The 19,066-nt window shown below is 39.0% G+C and overlaps 6 protein-coding genes across 8 annotated transcripts; 2 read left to right on the top strand and 4 right to left on the bottom strand.

Moving 5' to 3' along the window:
* The first annotated feature begins 336 nt into the window (after positions 1–336).
* Positions 337–744, top strand: LOC18994430 (ethylene-responsive transcription factor 14). Its single transcript, XM_006418073.1, has one exon. The coding sequence runs from the start codon at positions 337–339 to the stop codon at positions 742–744; it is 408 nt and encodes a 135-aa protein (XP_006418136.1).
* Positions 745–1,384: 640 nt separating this feature from the next.
* Positions 1,385–2,926, bottom strand: LOC18994429 (1-aminocyclopropane-1-carboxylate oxidase homolog 7). Its single transcript, XM_006418072.2, has 3 exons — positions 2,393–2,926; positions 1,984–2,305; positions 1,385–1,884 (listed from the first exon to the last, which is right to left on the bottom strand). Exons 1-3 carry the CDS (start codon positions 2,890–2,892, stop codon positions 1,633–1,635), a joined length of 1,074 nt encoding a protein of 357 aa, XP_006418135.1. The 5' UTR covers positions 2,893–2,926; the 3' UTR covers positions 1,385–1,632.
* Positions 2,927–4,300: 1,374 nt separating this feature from the next.
* On the bottom strand, positions 4,301–9,043 carry LOC18994428 (BTB/POZ domain-containing protein At1g04390). 3 transcript variants are annotated; one of them, XR_002897979.1, is made up of 9 exons: positions 8,651–9,043; positions 8,315–8,444; positions 7,713–8,220; positions 7,481–7,614; positions 6,966–7,408; positions 5,743–6,867; positions 5,505–5,657; positions 5,228–5,408; positions 4,635–5,049 (listed from the first exon to the last, which is right to left on the bottom strand). XR_002897979.1 is itself a non-coding variant. In XM_024152345.1 (8 exons), the coding sequence occupies exons 1-8, from the start codon at positions 8,734–8,736 to the stop codon at positions 4,617–4,619; spliced, it is 3,012 nt and encodes a 1,003-aa protein (XP_024008113.1). In that variant the 5' UTR covers positions 8,737–9,043; the 3' UTR covers positions 4,301–4,616. The 3 variants fall into 3 exon arrangements, 1 of the variants encoding a protein (XP_024008113.1); XR_002897980.1 differs by having other exon boundaries at positions 5,228–5,394; XM_024152345.1 differs by lacking the exon at positions 5,228–5,408 and having other exon boundaries at positions 4,301–5,049.
* On the bottom strand, positions 8,990–11,902 carry LOC18994427 (cryptochrome-2). The gene is made up of 5 exons (XM_006418070.2): positions 11,703–11,902; positions 11,058–11,468; positions 10,736–10,960; positions 9,931–10,643; positions 8,990–9,817 (listed from the first exon to the last, which is right to left on the bottom strand). The coding sequence occupies exons 2-5, from the start codon at positions 11,368–11,370 to the stop codon at positions 9,203–9,205; spliced, it is 1,866 nt and encodes a 621-aa protein (XP_006418133.1). The 5' UTR covers positions 11,371–11,468; positions 11,703–11,902; the 3' UTR covers positions 8,990–9,202.
* Positions 11,903–13,780: 1,878 nt separating this feature from the next.
* On the bottom strand, positions 13,781–16,215 carry LOC18994426 (malate dehydrogenase 1, cytoplasmic). Its single transcript, XM_024153259.1, is given in 6 exon segments — positions 13,781–14,152; positions 14,233–14,344; positions 14,434–14,847; positions 14,964–15,120; positions 15,255–15,413; positions 16,082–16,215. Coding segments are annotated over 4 exon segments (723 nt in total). The 5' UTR covers positions 15,066–15,120; positions 15,255–15,413; positions 16,082–16,215; the 3' UTR covers positions 13,781–14,057.
* A 249-nt stretch (positions 16,216–16,464) lies between these two features.
* Positions 16,465–19,064, top strand: LOC18994425 (protein tas). The gene is made up of 8 exons (XM_006418067.2): positions 16,465–16,731; positions 16,969–17,064; positions 17,312–17,395; positions 17,585–17,745; positions 17,844–17,961; positions 18,108–18,243; positions 18,346–18,524; positions 18,608–19,064. Exons 1-8 carry the CDS (start codon positions 16,486–16,488, stop codon positions 18,845–18,847), a joined length of 1,260 nt encoding a protein of 419 aa, XP_006418130.1. The 5' UTR covers positions 16,465–16,485; the 3' UTR covers positions 18,848–19,064.
* Positions 19,065–19,066: the final 2 nt, after the last annotated feature.

Raw genomic sequence — 19,066 nt, 5'->3', positions numbered from 1 at the left:
TAATACTAAATAACCCCAAGAAAAATCTATATCATATAAGGAACATAGATTTCGAAAGAAAAAAGGTACAATATAAAGAATCTACATGAGATAGATAAGTGGAGGCTTCGAAATTCGAATATTAGGTTAATGGACCCACTTGTTTCCTTGCCTATAAATTCCCCAAATGAAATTTCATTTAACGCAACTCATGCAGATTTGAATAAAACACACACAAAGACAAAACACATAGGCTCAAACTTGTGTTCGTATCAAACCTCAGAAATCAATTTTCTTATTCGTACTCATTTCTCCATTGTCTCTCTTCTCACACACACAAAAACTACACACATAAATATGGATCAAGGAGGCCGTAGCGGTGGCGGAGGAGGAGGAGCGGAGCAAGGGAAGTTCCGGGGAGTAAGGAGGCGGCCTTGGGGAAAATATGCAGCGGAAATCAGAGATTCGAGAAAGCACGGCGAGCGTGTGTGGCTAGGGACGTTTGACACTGCGGAAGACGCGGCTAGAGCCTATGACCGAGCCGCCTATTCAATGAGAGGCCAAGCCGCCATTCTCAACTTTCCTCATGAGTATAATATGGGAACCGGATCTTCCTCCAACCCTGCAGGCACCGCGGCAAACTCTTCCTCGTCGAGGCAAGTTTTTGAGTTTGAGTACTTGGACGATAGTGTTTTGGAGGAACTTCTTGAATATGGAGAGAACTATAACAAGAATAATAACACTAACATGGGTAAGAGGCAATAAAGGGAACTCAATCGTTGTAGATTGAAAGTTACGTGACAGACCATTCCCATTTATAACCAAAAAAAAGAGAAAAAAACTCATAAACGTAAGAAGCTGTATTATTGACAAATAAATTGTATTGTCAATTGATTTCTGTAACGAATAAGATTCTTTAAGCGGGTCATCTTCATTCCTAGAACTTCAAAGTTCAATCGGGTCCTTGTGTAATTAGTTTTGAGAATGTATTAATCATCATTTGAAAATAATGAATATATATGAAACCTCCTTTTATGTTTCCGTAGCGTGTAAGCTATATGATCATTTGATATGTTTGTAACACTTCATGTGATTCATCTAAATGAGCTTAATTGGATTTTGTTTTTAAATGCAGATACTGAAAGAGAAAGCTAACCTTATATTTGATATCAATTTAGTCAATTACATCGTTGTAATATCTTTTAAGTTTCTATAAAAAAAAATAGTTTAGTTCGGTATATTCCTGCGCGTTTGATCTTTTTGAATGAAAATAATAACTAGTACTTTCTTTTTCTTTTTCTCTGAAATGATTTTGTTCGATGGTCAAAATCGATTTTAAATTCATCCCTTATACACTGACAAAAATCAGTTTTTAAGTTTAGAACAAATTTACTCAATATCTCCAAAATAAATGCTAATATAGTCAAGGCCGGTGAGATCAGCCACAATAGAAATTGTAATCAACAATATGGTAATGTTAGCCTTGAAATTGCGTCATTCTGTAGATACTTTATACCATAAGACTGCCTCAAGACCATAATAGCTTAACACGGACAAGGACAAGGACTGGCCCAAACAGAAGCACGAAACACGTACGGGATTGTCTGAAACCCTTTACATCAAATAAGACGGTATACTATTTCATGAATGTTTTCATAACCTGAAATGTGACAGATGCGATGTTCCATCGAGACCTTTCTCAATGTATCCCTTTGTGTACTCTGGTATTGTGAAGTCTCTGTATTTTGGAGGATTCTCTTCAGATAAAAGCTGTTTGATTGGTCCATAAACTGTGGGGTTCGGATTCATACTCGAGCTGAAAAAGCACGCGACTGAAATCCTCGGTCCAACTCTGTTTGCAAGAACCCTATGCTCAGCGCTTATGAACTTGTCGTTCGTCATCAGCTACATAAACCAACTAAAAAGTGAGAAAGCGTAATTCAACGTAACTAAATTAAACCTCTGTTCTAGGTTCGGTCTCTTATGGTTCAATGAGAGATTTACCTGCAAGAAATCACCGATGTTAATGACAAGAGCCCCGGGAATAGGCGAGACATCGACCCAACAGTCTTGATGAAGGACTTGAAGACCACCGATTTGATCTTGAAGAAGGATGGTAATGAAGGTGTTGTCGGAATGCTTACTTGTGCCTAAAGTTAGGTCAGGTTGTGGGCAGGGAGGGTAGTAATGGCAGATCATAAGCAAATCTTTCATGCAATCCATGCTCTTGAGCATCTCAGAGCTCAAACCAAGAGCTTCTGAGAGAAGTTCAAAGAGTAAACCACTCAAACTCATCACATGCTTCGAGTATCCGATCATAGCATCTCTGAGACAGTGATGTTATAAAAACTTAGCTAGAATCAATACATAACTTCAATATTTCCTAAGATTTCTCAATGAAAAATGAATTCACCTGCAAGCCACAGGGAGCTCCTCAGGAGTTGGAGGATCAGGAGTCATGTAAGAAGCGAAACTGTCTCTCCAGTTACCAGAAGAAGAACTGTAGAGTTCGAAATTATTGTGGTAGATAAATCTCTTGGTGAAGTCGAGCGAGAAGTAAGATCTCTTAACCTCAGGATCTAGCTCATGAAACCTAACAACTCCATTTTGAATCTCTTCAAGGACGCTTAAAGGAATACCATGATTGATCAACTGGAAAATCCCCCACTTCTCTGCAGCGTTCTTGATCTTCTCCACAATGCCTTCACGTGACACTGCGTCCACGTGGATGCCTGCAAAGTCGATGATAGGTATAGAGAAGTCTGAGGCAGAGACAGAAGGTGTCTTGTCATCAAAGGCAACTGGAGGAAAGCCAAAGATTGGAGGAACCTCAGTGTTTTGAGCTTCAACCACTGCAGCTTTGGTTTCATCGAAAGACTTGCAGTCGAATTCGGTTGAGTTTTTGGCCACCATTTTATGTATTTTTTTGTATCTGTTTTATTTTTCAAGATTTCACACAAAGGCTGCTTATATAGCATACACAAGAAGAAGAAGAAGAAGAAGAATAAGGAGGAGGATAAGATGAGGCAGCAGAAGAGAAACGTGGAGGAGATATCATGCAAAACATGAGAAGCGTGGAGAATCATCAATGACAAGATTCCTTTTTGGGTTGTGTGGGACCGATATTATTACCGTTTCATTAAGCTTAAAAATGTCCGTTTTGTTGACTTGAAATGTCAGCTGTTTTTTTTGTTGACAAGATTCTTTTTGGGGTTGTGTGGGACTGATATTATTACGTCATAACCGTTCGATCTAAGTTCTGCATGAGAAGCGTGAAGATCCTATTATTGGGTGTGTGGGACCCATAGTGACCATCTTCGTCAGGCTAAAAATGTCCATTTATTTTCATCAAGCTTAAATTTTTATCTGTTATTATGTTATAATTTTTTTTTTTTTATTTTGTCAAAGGGTATTCAATTTTTAATTCAGGAGACTAAAAAGTTTTACAGAGCCAAAGGCCCAGTGTTGGAAGCCCAACCATACATCAATTAAAACCAAAATTTAAACCAGAAAGAAACCCATAGACCATAGTTAAGAAAGAACCAGAACTTGAAGCAGCAGTTGTAACTGAACCAGAGAGTTGGTTGGGGAGAATTAACCAGAGAACCACCGAACATTGCCATCAACCATAGAGTTACAAGTTTTCTCCTTAATAAAAAAAAGCTTTCTCCTTATTTATACACAAACAGACATACAACTATAACAAAAACATCTACTCTAAAGATCAATCCCACCAAATAAATCCGTATAATATAAATAAAGAGCCACTTAATATGGACCGTATCTTTATTAAAGGACTCATAAATGGAATCAACGATATTGTTTTCTTTTTCTTTTTATTCAATAACTGGATCGACTCTAATCTAATGACAGGAATCACAGGATTATCCGGTAACAGGTTGCGGATATAGAGACGACCAAAGAGCTTCGAAACCAAAGATAAGCAGAAGAGATCGTAAGCGTCGATGAAGAAGCCCATACCGGCGATGACGATACCAACCAATTGGTAAAAGAGCATTTTTGCGACGTATAGTGCGTCCTTCGCGACTTTCAACATCATCTTCCCTTGCTTTCTTCTCTCTTTGTTTCACGCTTTATCGTGTTTCTTAAGTTTCAATGAAAAATTTGTTTGTTTTTTTTTTGTAAAGGAAAATAGATGTACTACTATAGTGGCTTTCACGTTTAACGTATATTTGATTTCCTACGAATTGACCATTCGCGGGGTTTGTTAAGTTCCAAATGAGAAATAAAAAAATTGTGACTCTCTTTACATTTTAGAAAAATTATATATAAAATATTTGTTACAAAAATGGCAATTGTCTAAAATATCACACTTTTTGATATTTGATCCACACTTAGCATCAGTAGTTCAAGTTTGTAATAATAGCACAAAAAATTATGTCTTTCTTAGCAACAGATTGCTCCCTATTCGAAAATCATCATAACATGTACACGATCTTCAAAGATAGATTAGTGTCCATAAATCACTAACCATCCCAGATCCTATATACTTGGTCGATGATGCGAGGACACATTTGCCTATTCACACACAACCAAAATTCTCAGAGTCACGGTTCTATATTTCTCAAAACGGTCAAACCTCTCGCTCTCTCTCTTTAGCTTTCGTTTCGGCTAATTCAACCACCCTGTTGAGAAAACTGAACAGCAGCAGTTCGGATCAAGTTGACCAGTTCATCATCTAGCTCATCGAGCTCACCTGAGTCACGAAGCTGATGGTAAATAGGAGCTGCATGATCAGCAGCTGCCTCCACCAGTTTCCACATCGAGAAACTTGCAGCTAGTTCGATTGTTTTGATCGATAACTCTCTAGCGGATTCCAAGCAAGAGAGAATCACTTTAGCACAATCGTTTTGAAGATCTTCCATTATCCACCACTCGGCTAGCGAGTTTATCTCCACGTAAGCTAAAAGCTCATGTAGTTTTGCCTCGGTGTCCATGTTGTTCCATTTGCAACCCGATGGAGGGTTTGGCAATTCGTCACAGTAGAACCAATTCACAAGCTTAGTTAGCCCCACCCAGCTCACAGGGACGTTTAGTCTATCCAAATGGCTGCAAACCAGAATATCGCAACTATGTTAGATTTTGACCCTTTTAATTCCCAAATGAAAACACTAGACAGCTCCTAAAATGCATTCGTCTCTGCCCCGCATCACAATTACATTGTCAGTAAAAACACCAAACATTTCCGTAGGTTTGGTCTACAAGAACTAAGGGTGGACACACATACCCGTACGTATACTCTGACTCACTTGGTACCGGTGAATTCCTCACTTGTGGTCCCAGGGGCCAGAAGTTCCTCACAGCGAGTTTTGGTTCAGGTAACCGCTCGAGTATTGGTATCTGTGGGTATTTGATTTTCTCATGGATACCCGTGAACCCACCCCTAACTAGAAGCTGCTAAAATTTGGCTATTTAAAAATCATAAAACTAAGACAGCCACGAACATACTTTTCGCTCTATATGCAAATGAAAAATTGTGTTAACTAATAGTAACTATTGCATACCTCTCTTGCATCCCGGACCGGAACAAGGCACGTAGGTATTCACAGCCTGACGACAGTATAACTCGATGAGAGTGAGCATGAGGAGATGTAAAGGAACACGAACGGCAGTTGAAGCCAGCCATGTTGGTTTCTTTAGGTACTAATATAACATCCCTGAAATTACAAGTAAACAGTTATCAATACCTGAGTTTATCAGATTGTTCACCTCGAAAACAATGATCAGACTGATAAAACGTACGAGAAATGGATGAATTTGGGAGTGAGGGCAAGGGGTATATCAATTCTGGGTATTGGTGACCCCCACTTGGGTCTTCTTCTGCAGAGCATCTGCAGCAGAACTTTTGACTTACAATGTCTCGCTAAAGTTTTTAGCTTTTTCCGCGCCGAACTTTCTACTTCCACATACCCCGAGTAAGCAAACTCTAATAACTTCATAAGCGCCAAAGTATCCACATTAGCAGACATGCGGATTTCTTGAACAGTTCCCTGAGAACTCTCAGTTGATATGGTCGAGCCACCGTGAGCTCTCTCCTCGGGAGGCAGCAACATTGGACATCTGACAGCGAGAATAACTTTGTTTACACTGGCACTATTCCCACTAGCAAAAACAAGTCTCATGTCACTACATTCCTCATCTTCATAAGCTCCCATGAGCCTGTTCCCCAACTTATGTTGGAAGCCATAGTATCCAAGATAGCTTAGAATGTGTCCAGCATACCACCTTGGACCAGACCCATAAGTTCCATCTCGGATCTCCTGAAGTGTGGTGCATAACCGATCTTTCACATTTTCTCTATTCAATGAAAGTTCTTCGGCATGATTCTGTTCAGAGAAAGAATGATTTACCAATTCGGCCAAAGCCAAGAGAGCATACAGAAGAAAAGCATCTTTGTTGTCCCAGTCTTCCGTACATACCCAGCAACATACCCTTTTCTCAGCGATGCTCTGGGGATAAGGAGCAAAACTTGATGCTCCAATATTGTCCCGATTCCTTTGATACCAACTACAGAAAGATAACAGTATCTCCAAACCCTGGTTTCTTAAAATGAAACTCGCATACTGAGGGATCGATGAATAGCATGCCAAGCCCACCAAGCAGACGGTAGTTTGGAGTACATTTGGCAGTACACAACCTCCCGAACATGGAATATAACTTAGGAAATTCACAAGGGAATTCAAATTTTGCTCACCATCATCTCCTAAGATAAACGAGAGGGTAGCTCTGGCCTTCGATGATATGTATTTAGATGGAGAATATATCATCATTAACACTGCTCTTGATGCTGACTCGCTTTGGGAGGCGCTGATGATATCGTTTTGGCAAATTTGATAGCCTTTTTGAACCGACCTTGAAAAGGTCAAGCTTAACAAAATCGAAAGAAAAAATAATCAAAAATCAAAACAGATAAGAGTATATCCAAAAAGTGGCGTTTGAGGAAAAACAAACAACCAGTGTCTTACCATGCACATGTGACAAGAAAGTTGAGGCGGAGTTCATCTCCACGCAAAATGGAGTCGAACTCTTCCTCACAGTGAGCTGCCAAGAATCCAATTATATCCCAAACATATGACCTCAGACTAGGTAGGAAATTCGCATTCAGTACCTTGTCAGCAACTGAAACTTCTTCTTCCAGAGACGCATAACCATCCAAGGATTGACTATGAAAATTCTCCACAACAAGACTAAGAAGCGCTTCTGAGATCCGGTACTTCCAGAAATAAATATGATGCTTTCCTTCCCAACGAGTGATTAGAGCCAGTTTACAAGCCTCCACAAGCAAAGACATCTGATCAAGTTCAAGCTTTCCTGAGCTTACGAACCACTTACCCATGGTTCGAACTGTAGCCTTTACTAGGGGCTCAGAACATATGTTTATCATCTTCAAGCACTCTTGGTTACCTGTCTGAGCAACGGTCACGGCTTAGAAGTCCATCAAATTAATTAACTAAAGCTAAACAGAATGAATCACTATTACCGCAAGCCTTTGTGCTAGCTTTAACCCTTCCATTCGAGCATTTTGGGGGCTTGATTCATCCATGCAGCTAATCATCATATCTAACATAGGCTTCCCATTATCTAGAAGCTCATTGGCACCATGACCACAAAGAGCTGAAACAGAAACACCCAAGGGACAAGTTAAGGCCAATTAATTGGATATTTGTTAGCTGATTTGGTAACAAAATATATAATTCGACAACCATATATACCTACAGAAGAATACAGCTTCAAAGTTGCAAATTTCAAGCCCATATCAGGCTTCTGACTAATATTCTCCAACATAACCATCAAGGCAGAGTTGTGCCAGACAGAATACCTTGACTGAGGCCATTTCAACATTATTGAACTCAAAAGCGAAGCCATCTCCTGAAACCATTCCACTGATATACCCCCCTCGGAAAAGTTCTGCAGATTACCAGCTACGGAAACCACAGTTTTTGCATCTTCTAAAATCTTCCACACTTCTTTCTCCTTCGTTTCTCTTACGTTCAAGAGAATTGCGTTCAAAGCAACAGCACAGGGAAGGGACACTTCCAATTGTTGAAGACTTAACAGAGGTGATAAAGACTCCACGAGATCCAAATAATATGATTGCAAGATAGAAGGAGGAACAATACGGATCAACCTAATAACTACATTGGCTGCTAAACCCACCACTGCTCTGTTTTTATACCTTAGAATAAACACCAAGGCCCCGGCTATGTCAGAAATTGAATCCTAAGCAGCACCAAAAAAAAACGAATGAAGCAGAAATTTTCAATAAACATTACGAAATTTCAACCAAACACAAATGGATCAAACTCGTCCATACCTTGATAAGACGATTGTTAGCTGTTGCTCGAGAAAAACAATCAAGAAAAGCTGAAATCGACCTCACGACATGCCTCTGTATCTCGATATCAGTACACTCCCACTTCTTCTCCTTATCAACACACACCCTCCTACCAGTCAATAGCCAAAATTACTCAGGATACAAACTCAAAAGGAAAACAAGAAAAAACAATCAACCCGTACAGAAACAACGAGATCGAGAGTAGCTAGAGTAGATAAACACAGAAAAAAAAAAGTGGAGAGAATCATGTGAATCCACAGATGATGCCAAAGACAAAGAGAGAACGATGTAGAGAATAGAGGAGGAAGAGAAGACCTGAAGCCGAGATTGAGAGCGTGATAAAGACGTTTGTGAAGAGTATTGATGTGGGCGGTGGTGTTTCCTCCTTTCGACGACGCCATAGGAGTCGCCGGAGTTGCTCTTTCGCTTCCCGTTGGACTGAAATTTACCGGCGGATTGATATCAACGGGGAAGAGAAATCGAGAGTTGGCTTATGGACCACACACAGAGACCGTCGTTTGATTTTGATAATGGGCCTATAAATAAGGCTTTTCTCTTTCAGAGGAATATGCATAATAAACGTTTTTTTTACATGATTAACAAAAAAAAACACCCCAAGTCCCAGCTCCAGCTATTTCTAAGGATACCTTGAAATTCCAAACACCACAAGAACATACATACATATATTTTGTTCAAACATAGAAACAGAAACCGAAACTATTAGCATTATATATGTTTTTTTCAATCTTTTCCTTCTGAGCATTATCAAAAGGGACAAAGAGTGAAAAGACACATTCACACTTCTACATGTTATACTTTATAATCATAACAAGAAGAACAGTTTAAATCTTATTTTGATAAAGATTTTCAACCACTTTTTCCCAAACTTGCAGTAATCTGATCGGATGAATCATGAATACCTTCCAACTTCATCCCTTCTGATAGCAACGAACAAGACTGCGAGACCAAGAACACACTCCTAACCGTCGAAGAAGAAGAAGAATCAGCAGTCGAAAACAAGTCCTTTTCTTCTTCTCTACTAAATTCTTCATATCCTCTACATTTCTTCATGTCTCTTTCTTCTTCTTCTTCTTCCACGGGTTTCACTCTCTTTGACCCATTGTAAGCAACAGCCGAAGGTACTCGTTGGTCATTAGAAGACATAGACGGGCAAAGACCTGGTTCTTTAACGGCGTTAGCCTCTAAGGCCTCGAAGCTATCCACTACAATCTCATCAGGCGCTGCTCCGATCATGATCTGTGCTTCACGAGTTCTTGATATGGCTTTAGCGAGTAGCTCACGAGCTGTGTCGATATCCACAATGGGTTTCGCATAGTTTGTTCCAAGTTCCACACCAGAAGCTTTAAGTACGGTTAAAGGAGCGTCCCATGGATGATGGATCCATTCCGTTGGCAATCTCGCAAGCTCCGGAAGCCATTGCCTTATGTACTCGCCTTCTGGGTCATATTTCGCCCCTTGTATCTGAAAACCAAGACAAACATCTTCTGAGACTTCTCTCAGTGAGAAAACTAAGGGTGAGACATCTAGCTTAAACTACTACTCTTAACATGTAATAGATAAGTCTTGAATCTTACCGCAGGATTGTCCAAGCGATCAAGCTCATGGCCATCAGGTAAGCTCCCTGAGATATACTGCCAGCCGATGATGTCACATTCCAAATCAGCATCCAAAAGAGTATCCCAGAAATACTTCATTCCCCATTTCCATGGAAGAAGAAGAAACTTCACCGCAAAGCTCGAAACGATCACTCTTATCTTGTTATGCATCCAACCAGTAGCCCAAAGCTCTCTCATTCCGGCATCCACCAATGGATATCCAGTCCTGCCTTGACTCCAGGCCTTGAACTTTTCAACATCAGCATCCCAAGGGAAAAACCGAAGATGGCTCAGCAACGAGTGCTCGTGAGTAAACGGGAAATTGAAACATATGTACCGGGAATAGTCTCTCAGACCAATCCCTCTTAGAAAAAGATTCGCGCTTTCCTCTCCTTCACCGTTCTTACCTCCTGCCCACATGATTTGTTTCATCCGGGCACACTGGAAAACACGTCTGACACTTATCTCCCCGAAATGTAGATATGGAGAGAGCAGTGAGGTTGAATTCCCAACAACTTGTTTGCTGTTCTTTGCGTAATCTATCAACTGCTTCTCAATGAATTCGTTTAGTATCTTATCAGCATTGCTCCACCCTGGGGACCAGGCTCTAGTTAACAACGCATTGCTCGGCTTCTCGGCCTCGTTTTCTAGACCTAGTTCTTCAATTGTACATGCCCAAACCGGTGCAGCCGCTAAACAAAGAAACACACAAAAACTCTCTCAACCGTCGTGCCCCGAAAGAAAGAAAATCGAAAATAAAAATGTTAGCTTTTACATGTTTTACCTGCAGTGACATGCGTCAACCGCCAAGGAGGAGGAAGCATAACGGTTTCAATCGACATGTCTAAGCATTTCTTCCAGTACAAACTAAAACTCGTAAAAGGTTTGCCCTTTTCGCAGTAAATCTCCCACGGCTCATACAGTAGATCTCCATTGTAGCTTTGCACAGAGATCCCAAGTTCCACAAGCTTCTCCTTTACGGTATGGTCCCGAACTAGCGAAACAGGATCTACAACAAAGAAACGTGCTTGCATCATCCCCAGCTTCACAGGACTAAGTGTTCGATTAAAAGAATCAAATAAGCAAGAGATCAGTGAATAGAATACCATAGAGATGATTAAAGACGACTTTTGTGGCACCAGTGGCGCGGATACAATCCAAGATCGCGGAAACGGTGTTATGGGTCTTGATAAGAGTGAGCTCAGATCCAAGAGCCTTCAAGGATTGAGATAAGTGAGCAAGTGATTGTTTCATCCACCATCTTGAAGCCCTTCCTGGATAAAACTGTCCTTCTTCCTCCGGACACCAAATGAAAACAGGGAAAACCGATCCTTCGTGAGCAGCAGCGGCTAATGCAGGATTATCCTCAATCCTTAGGTCTCTTCTGAACCAAACTATAGTCTTTTTGTTCGTCGCCATACTTATAGATCAGCGATCAAGACCAAATCAGCTAAAAGTCCACACTCTGTCCAAATTCTGCCATGATTTCAGACCAAAAGCTATTCCTGGGGGTAGTTCTATATCAATAACAGAAATTAATGATTAACTTAAAAAAGCTGTGATCTTGATTATCAAAATAGAGGCCAAAAGGGAGGGATCGATTTAATTCTAACCCTTTTCCCCAAAAAACAAAGAGAAAACACAGCTGAAAAAGATCTACTGAAATAAAACCAAGTAAGTCTTGCTTTAACCGATGAAAGAATAATCAAGAATTAGATGTTCTAAAAAATCAACTTCCTGGCAATTCTTACCAGAACTCGATCAGAGTGGATATCTCTTGGGGACAAAGATCTTCAAGGAACTATGAAGGTTATTTTTGGTGATTACCTCTCCTTGCTAATTTGGGTATGCAAGTGAAAGATTTGAGATCTAGTGGAAGACGTAGATAACTTTAGCTGCAATAATGTGCAGATAATATTCACAAGAAGAAAAAGTAGATAACTTTATCCACAACTAGTGGCGTTGGAATTTAATTGTTTTTTATTAGGAAAAAACCTGAAAAATACACTAATTATGTAAAATTTGGAAGAAAAATACATCAACTATTTTGACTCTTCAAAAAAATATGAACTATTTATTATTTTGTCTTTAATACTCAAACTATTAAGCATTCTTTTTTTTAATACTCAAACTATTAAATTTAGTGTATTTTATATGATTTAACAATGTATTGTGTTTTTTATGAAATAAATCAAATTTGAAATAAAGAAAAATAAAATTGGGTTTTTAATAAATAAATCATATATGATTTAACAATGTATTGTGTATTAAATTTAACAATGTATTGTGTATTTGGAAGAAAAATACACCAACCGATGAAAGAATAATCAAGAATTAAATTTATCATATACATTTCATATATGATTTAACACTATATTAAAATTTAGCCAAAATAACTGGTATGTTTTTCTTCTAAATTTAATATAGTTTGTATATTTTCAAGGTTTTTTCCCCTTTTTTTATTTTTACCGACACCTCATTATTCATATGCTCATCTAAGATTCCTGGGGATCGTCAACGAACTTTATGATAGAAGATATTTTACAAGAGATCGAATTTTGTTTGAAATGTAGAGTGGGCCTGAAGAGCAGTGAACTATCCTCTTCTCTTATGTTAGAGAAAAGGGTTTAGCGTTGGGGCCGAATAAGTTGGTTCATGAACACGATTCTGGTCATGCCCACTTTTATAGAATCCATTAATAAATGTTGCTGTAAGTCTTGCTTTGTTTGATTTTTTCTTTTATATTACTTTAAAGATAAGAAGAACTTCATACTCTCATTTAGTAGCCGAATCCAATCAAAATCCTCTGCTTTTACTTTACCAAAGGAAAAGGCAATGTTTTTAAAACTTGACAACTGACCGAATCGGGAAAACTCTTAGATAATAAGTTGTTCAACCGGGTTTGATAAAATTTTCCAAATAATTATATATGGATTTAGAAAGAAAAAACCAAAAGAAGTATAAAAAAGTTATGATTTAGAAACCTTATCTTTTATTTCTAAAAGTACAATAATTAAACAAAAATCAAATTGATTTGTTACCTCTTAAAAACGCAAAAGAACATGACTTACGTTTTTTAGTTAAACTCGGTTTAATACGGTTTAGTTAATTTTCATTGACGGTTCAATCCGATTTTTAATTCAATCCGGCTACACTTCCGATTCGTGGTTTAACCTGGTCTGACCACTGGTCCGATCCGGTTTAAAAACATTGAAAAAGTAAATATTACTAAATTCTTATAAACTTTGAATATTCGTATTCGAACCCTTTATTAAACTCGAATGCTCGTATACCCCAATTAGTGGACCAGTAATGCCTATTATTTTATTATTCCATTTCTGATTTATCGGGTCATGGAAAAATAGAAAATAATCTAGTTCAGGTAGATAAAACATAAAAGTAGCCGTTTCCGTCTTACTTACAAAATTAATATTCTAAATTTCTATAACAAATGATTTAGCTTGTTAGATCTATATATTAAAAGTTCAATTTAGTTAGTGGCTATAAGATATTTGGATGAATGAAACTATAAAATCAAACAACCCACATTAGAATATCAACTCAAACTAGTTATCGGGTGTTTGGTATAGATTTGATTTCTAACCCGCAGGAAAAATCCGCCTACAATTTTCATTCGAGATTCCAAAAAATAACTTTTGAAAAAGAAAAAAAAAATCTACCGTTTTGCTGCAAGACTAGACATTTATTTATTTTTTTTTTGCAACACAACACCATTACGAAAAAGTACAAAAACTCAATATCGAAGAATTCGTCAAGTTTGGGCTAATGACAAAAACCGAATTTATTCGGCACATATGTAACCATGAAGTTGCCAGTTTTACTTTTTGTTTTTATTCAATATATTAAGGTATATATTATGGGTAAACGGTAAACCAAATCAGATACATAAACCCAGACACCGTATAAATGTTATCCTGGTTTAGAAACAGACCAGGTTGTACTATGTTCATTAAAGAGACACCCAATCCACAGAGAGATTTTATAAAACAGTGTTTAGAGATATTTTTATTCCGACAAAAGCCCTAAAAGCTTTAAAAATCTCAAACCTGATAGATGGAAAATGGCTTCAGAAGAAAAGTATTGGTTTAAGAGAGGCATGAGTACGCCAAGTCCTTCTCTTCCTTTAACTCCTCTGCCGTCAAATCCATCTTCTTCCTCGATACTTCATCGATCGGAAGGCCTAATCAACCAAATACATAATTAGTAAGCGCAAATTAGGGATTCAGAATTGAGTATTTGAGTTGCAAAAGCTTTTCTTACCTTGGACAATACTCCACTCTCCATTGCGACAAGTGACAGGGAAGGAGTAGATAAGTCCTGATGGAACGTTGTACGAGCCATCGGAGTATACTCCCATGGAAAAAAATGTACCCTGAGCAATGGAACCAAATAAAAAGAATTCAAGTAAGAACGGCTATCAAAAACAGCACACTTGCGAAGAATGGGAAGAGTGATGTGAACCTCTGGAGTTCCAAGGACCCAGTCATGGATATGGTCACAAGCAGAGCTGGCAGCAGAAAGTGCACTTGACAACTTCCTCGCCTTGATGATTGCAGCTCCGCGCTGTTGAACGGTAGAGATGAATTCTCCATTCAACTACTCATCGTTCTTGACGAGCTCACGGACAGGCTTTTCTTTAGACGAAGTTTGCACCTTAGCATGGTTGACATCTGGGTACTGTGTGGATGAGTGGTTTCCCCAGATGATGACGTTCTTAACATCAGACACGGGCACACTCAACCTCTCAGAGATCTGACCCAAGGCCCTGTTGTGGTCTAGCCTTGTCAAACAAGTGATGTTCTTCTCAGGGATGGATGGTGCAAATTCCTTCAGGATCAATGCATTGGTGTTTGCAGGGTTTGCAACAACAAGAACCTGAAAAACAAAACGAGAGAGTATGTTTTTGAGCAAGCGAGTCACAAACGAAAATTGGATGAGGCTTCATTTTCAGAAAAAAAAAAAAGAAAAACGAGGCAAACAGGTCCTATCACCTTGTAGTTTGGAGCAGCAGCCTGAGACTTGTAAATTGAGACATTCTTGGACATCACATCCTTCCTCTCCATTCCTTCTTTCCTCGAGAAACCACCAACCATAACAGCAATGTTGACTCCAGTACACCCTTCAACGGCATCAGTTGTAGCAACAACGCTTGATAAGACACGTCAAAAGTTCATCATCTTTCCCACTTGAGCAAAACAACATATGGCACGGATTGCAAATATTAACAGTAAAAAATAAAGTTTGCGCAGGCATGGAAACACGGCTTCAGAAACTGAAACTACCTTTGAGAAGAGGGAAAGCAGCATCGACCAGCTCCATCTTCACACCGTTGAGTGCTTCAGCAGCAGGAGGAATATCCAACATGTGGAGGATCACAGGCTGGTCAGCACCAAGCATGATCCCCCTTGCAATCATAGGGACAAGAGCGTATCCGATTTGTCCTGTGTAATCACAACAGTTAGTTACTTTTGTAGCGGGGAACAATCGAAAACGATTTTTTCAAATACGAACTATAAAGTATATCTAATTATAAAAACAACGGTTGCCAAATCAGAGTTATAACCAAAACCATTTACAATTCATGATAATCCCTGCCAAAACCAGATATGAGAGCAACTCAATTAATTGTTGGTCAACGTTGAATCCAACCAGCACAAAATGTTATTAATCGACAAGAGTAAAAAAAAAAAAAACAAAGTTGACTTCAGCTTCAGCTTTGGGTAAAACGTCCATTTCTAGATCAAACCTCTACAGAAAGACAACGGATGATTGCAAAGTTTTAAGGGGATAAATTAGATGGCTCTTCCATGACGCACAATGATTCACCCAAACGGATAAACAAGGATAAAAAGCATCAGACTATAAGAATCCTGGTATATTCGCGGTGTTTCGAGCCTAGCAAAGTGAGGACACCCAATAAATTTCATAGGCCCAGATCCATCCAACAAAATAAGAATCGCCGTCCAATTCATTGGTCGACAAAACATTCGGACGGCATAACCAAGACTAAGCAGAGATCTGACTAGAGTAAGCAAGAGCTTTGCGTTTCACTAGCCGGAGATTCGAAATCAGAAATGAAAGATACGGGAACGAAACTGCATAAAGTTACCTGCAGCCCCTGTAACGAGAACACGAACTGGTTCCTTCGCCATCGGATCTAGATCAGAGATTATCGCCGGTCAACGGATCGGTGTTTGGGATTTCCGAGAGAGCGTAGCGTCTTGTATCCGTGAAGCTCGCTCTGGTTTATTTATTGGTGGGAGATATCGAAAGTGTCATGCCACGTCATCTATTTTAATCATATTATCTCGAAAGAATAAAAAATCTGAGATCACAGGATTAACTTTGGAAATTGGATATTCAATAAATCTATACTTCCAATGGGCTTTTATATCTAGTATGGGCCTTCATGAGGAAATAAGGCCCAGAAATTTGAGCCCAGACTTTTAAACCGTGATTAAACAGTAGAGATATGGCGATAAGGCGAGAACCACGTCCAATAGATTCTCCGACATGGCGTCATCTTACGTCACCACCTTCTCAACTGTCACCCCGGCGGTTAGCGGCAACAACAGTATCGCCAACACCCAAGGCTTCGTTCCATCCTATTTCACGCGCCGCCGTGTAATTTCATCACCGAATGCTCGGAGGAGAATATGCAGAACGCGGGTTTTGGCGAAAACCTCGACGGAGAAGGATATGGAGTACAGGAAATTAGGGGACTCCGACCTTAATATTAGCGAAATTACCATGGGCACTGTAAGATGAAATCTCATTTGCCTCCTACTACGTTTCTGTTTTTCTTTTAAATTTTCGGAACTGTAAATTCATTTTCTTGAAGAGTTGGTGAATCGAAAGGACAAGTGCTCAGTTTTGGGTTTCTTAAACCTGAATTTATGTAATGGCCGAGGAATATTAGTTTAGTTCTTAGTGTTGGCTTGACTTGTGTGATCAGAAAGATTATCATTTGTTTTCTTCTGTGTAAAATCATTTCAGATGACATTTGGGGAGCAAAATACTGAGAAAGAATCTCATGAGATGCTGAGTTATGCAATTGAACATGGCATCAACAGCATTGACACTGCTGAAGCCGTGAGTTTTTATCTTATTTGTTCATCTTTCTCTTTAAAATAGTGTAACTTGATTAAAGGAACTTGAGTATTTTGGTAAATATTTCTAGAATGAGCACTGTTGTTTCAACTGTTTGGCATTTTAAACAGATATACATCATTATCCAGTTGTTAAAATTTAAAAGGTTTCTCTCATCTGATTACTCGTGTGGTTGATCTATTTTAGTGATTTATCAATTCATTTATTGATTTTTTTTGTTTTCTTACAGTATCCTGTCCCGATGAAGAAGGAGACCCAAGGTAAAACGGATCTTTATATCAGCAGCTGGTTGAAATCTCAGAGCCGTGACAAGGTACCACCATTTGTCATATGCTTCGGTTTGTGGATTCTATCGATAGATAAGGAACTAATCTATGCTGTCTCTGACTGACTCTTTCTTACATGCTATTACCGTTTAGAAAACTTTATCCTTCATGTTTCAAGTCATCATTGTATTTGTCAATGCTAGTAGAATTTTAAATTGATGCTTTTCTGCGTACAGATTGTTTTGGCAACTAAAGTATGTGGGTACTCAGAGAGATCAGCTTACTTGCGGGACAATGCCACAGTTCTGCGTGTAGATGCTGCTAATATCAAAGAAAGTGTCGAGAATAGTCTTAAGCGCCTTGGAACTGACTACATTGATTTGCTTCAAATACACTGGTAACATCGGCTTATTTCGTGCTCTAATCCTAACTTCTATGCTATATTCATCATCGAAAGTCGCAAAAATAATGAATCTGATGTTTTTTTCAGTCCAGGCCAGATCGGTATGTAGCACTCTTTGGTGATAACTGCTATGATCCATCGAAATGGAGAACTAGTGTGCCATTTGTCGAGCAGCTAAGAGCCTTCCAGGATCTCATAGATGAAGGAAAGGTAGTGCTATTCCTTAACCATCAGATATGTTGAGTTGGTTTTTCTTTATCAGTAACGCTACAGATTTAAAAAGCTTGCAATTCCTTCTACTGTTGTAAATCCCAAAACAGAAATCTTGAAGTTTCCGTGAAATAATTCTGTGACAGATTCGCTACATCGGTGTCTCAAATGAAACTTCATATGGAGTGATGGAGTTTGTTCATACAGCAAAAGTTGAGGGACTACCAAAGATTATAAGCATCCAGAATGGTTACAGCTTGCTAGCTCGATCCCGTTTTGAAGGTTGTCGTCTCTCTAGAAACATAGAAAACAGTAAAGACATTAGGTCTTATGACCGTATTAGTATGTCCTAAAATCTGCTGTTATCTTGGGTTAATATCACAGTTGATCTGATAGAAGTATGTCACCCAAAAAACTGCAACATTGGCTTGCTTGCTTATTCCCCACTTGGAGGCGGCTCGTTGTCTGGGAAATACTTGGGTACGGACTCAGAAGCTACAAAAAATGCAAGGCTGAATCTTTTCCCAGGATTCATGGAACGTTACAAGGGATCCCTAGCCAAGGTTTGTTCCTGATCCAACTATGCTTAAGAAACGTGATAATTCTAAAAGTCACCTCGTGAAATGTGTTTTTCTTTGAATCTTAGGAAGCAACGATACAATACATTGAGGTGGCGAAGAAGCACGGTTTAACTCCGGTAGAGTTAGCTCTCGGGTTTGTACGTGACCGTCCGTTTGTGACGAGCACCATCATCGGGTCCACATCGTTGGAACAGCTTAAAGAAGACATTGATGCTTTTCTGATGACGGAGCGGCAGTTTTCGCCGGAAGTTATGGCTGATATTGAAGCCGTTTTCCGAAGGTACAAAGATCCTTCTTTCTTTTGATAGAAAAGGTTTCTTATGAGTTTGTGACCTCACGTGAAGGTCTTTTTTATTATTCCGATGTTTGTATATTAAGTTATTTATAGACTTGGGATAAAATAGTGGAAATTGATATCGTCATCATCACAGCTAGATCTGTATCCCCCAGCTTCAGATTTCGTAAGGGTTATGTAGCGATATTAATTTGATTGATGAAAGGTAGTTAATAAATCGAATAACATG

The sequence above is a fragment of the Eutrema salsugineum genome, unplaced genomic scaffold, assembly GCF_000478725.1.
Source record: "Eutrema salsugineum unplaced genomic scaffold, Eutsalg1_0 scaffold_5, whole genome shotgun sequence".
Lineage (NCBI taxonomy): Eukaryota > Viridiplantae > Streptophyta > Magnoliopsida > Brassicales > Brassicaceae > Eutrema > Eutrema salsugineum.
This window is presented reverse-complemented; position numbering and strand designations above follow the sequence as displayed.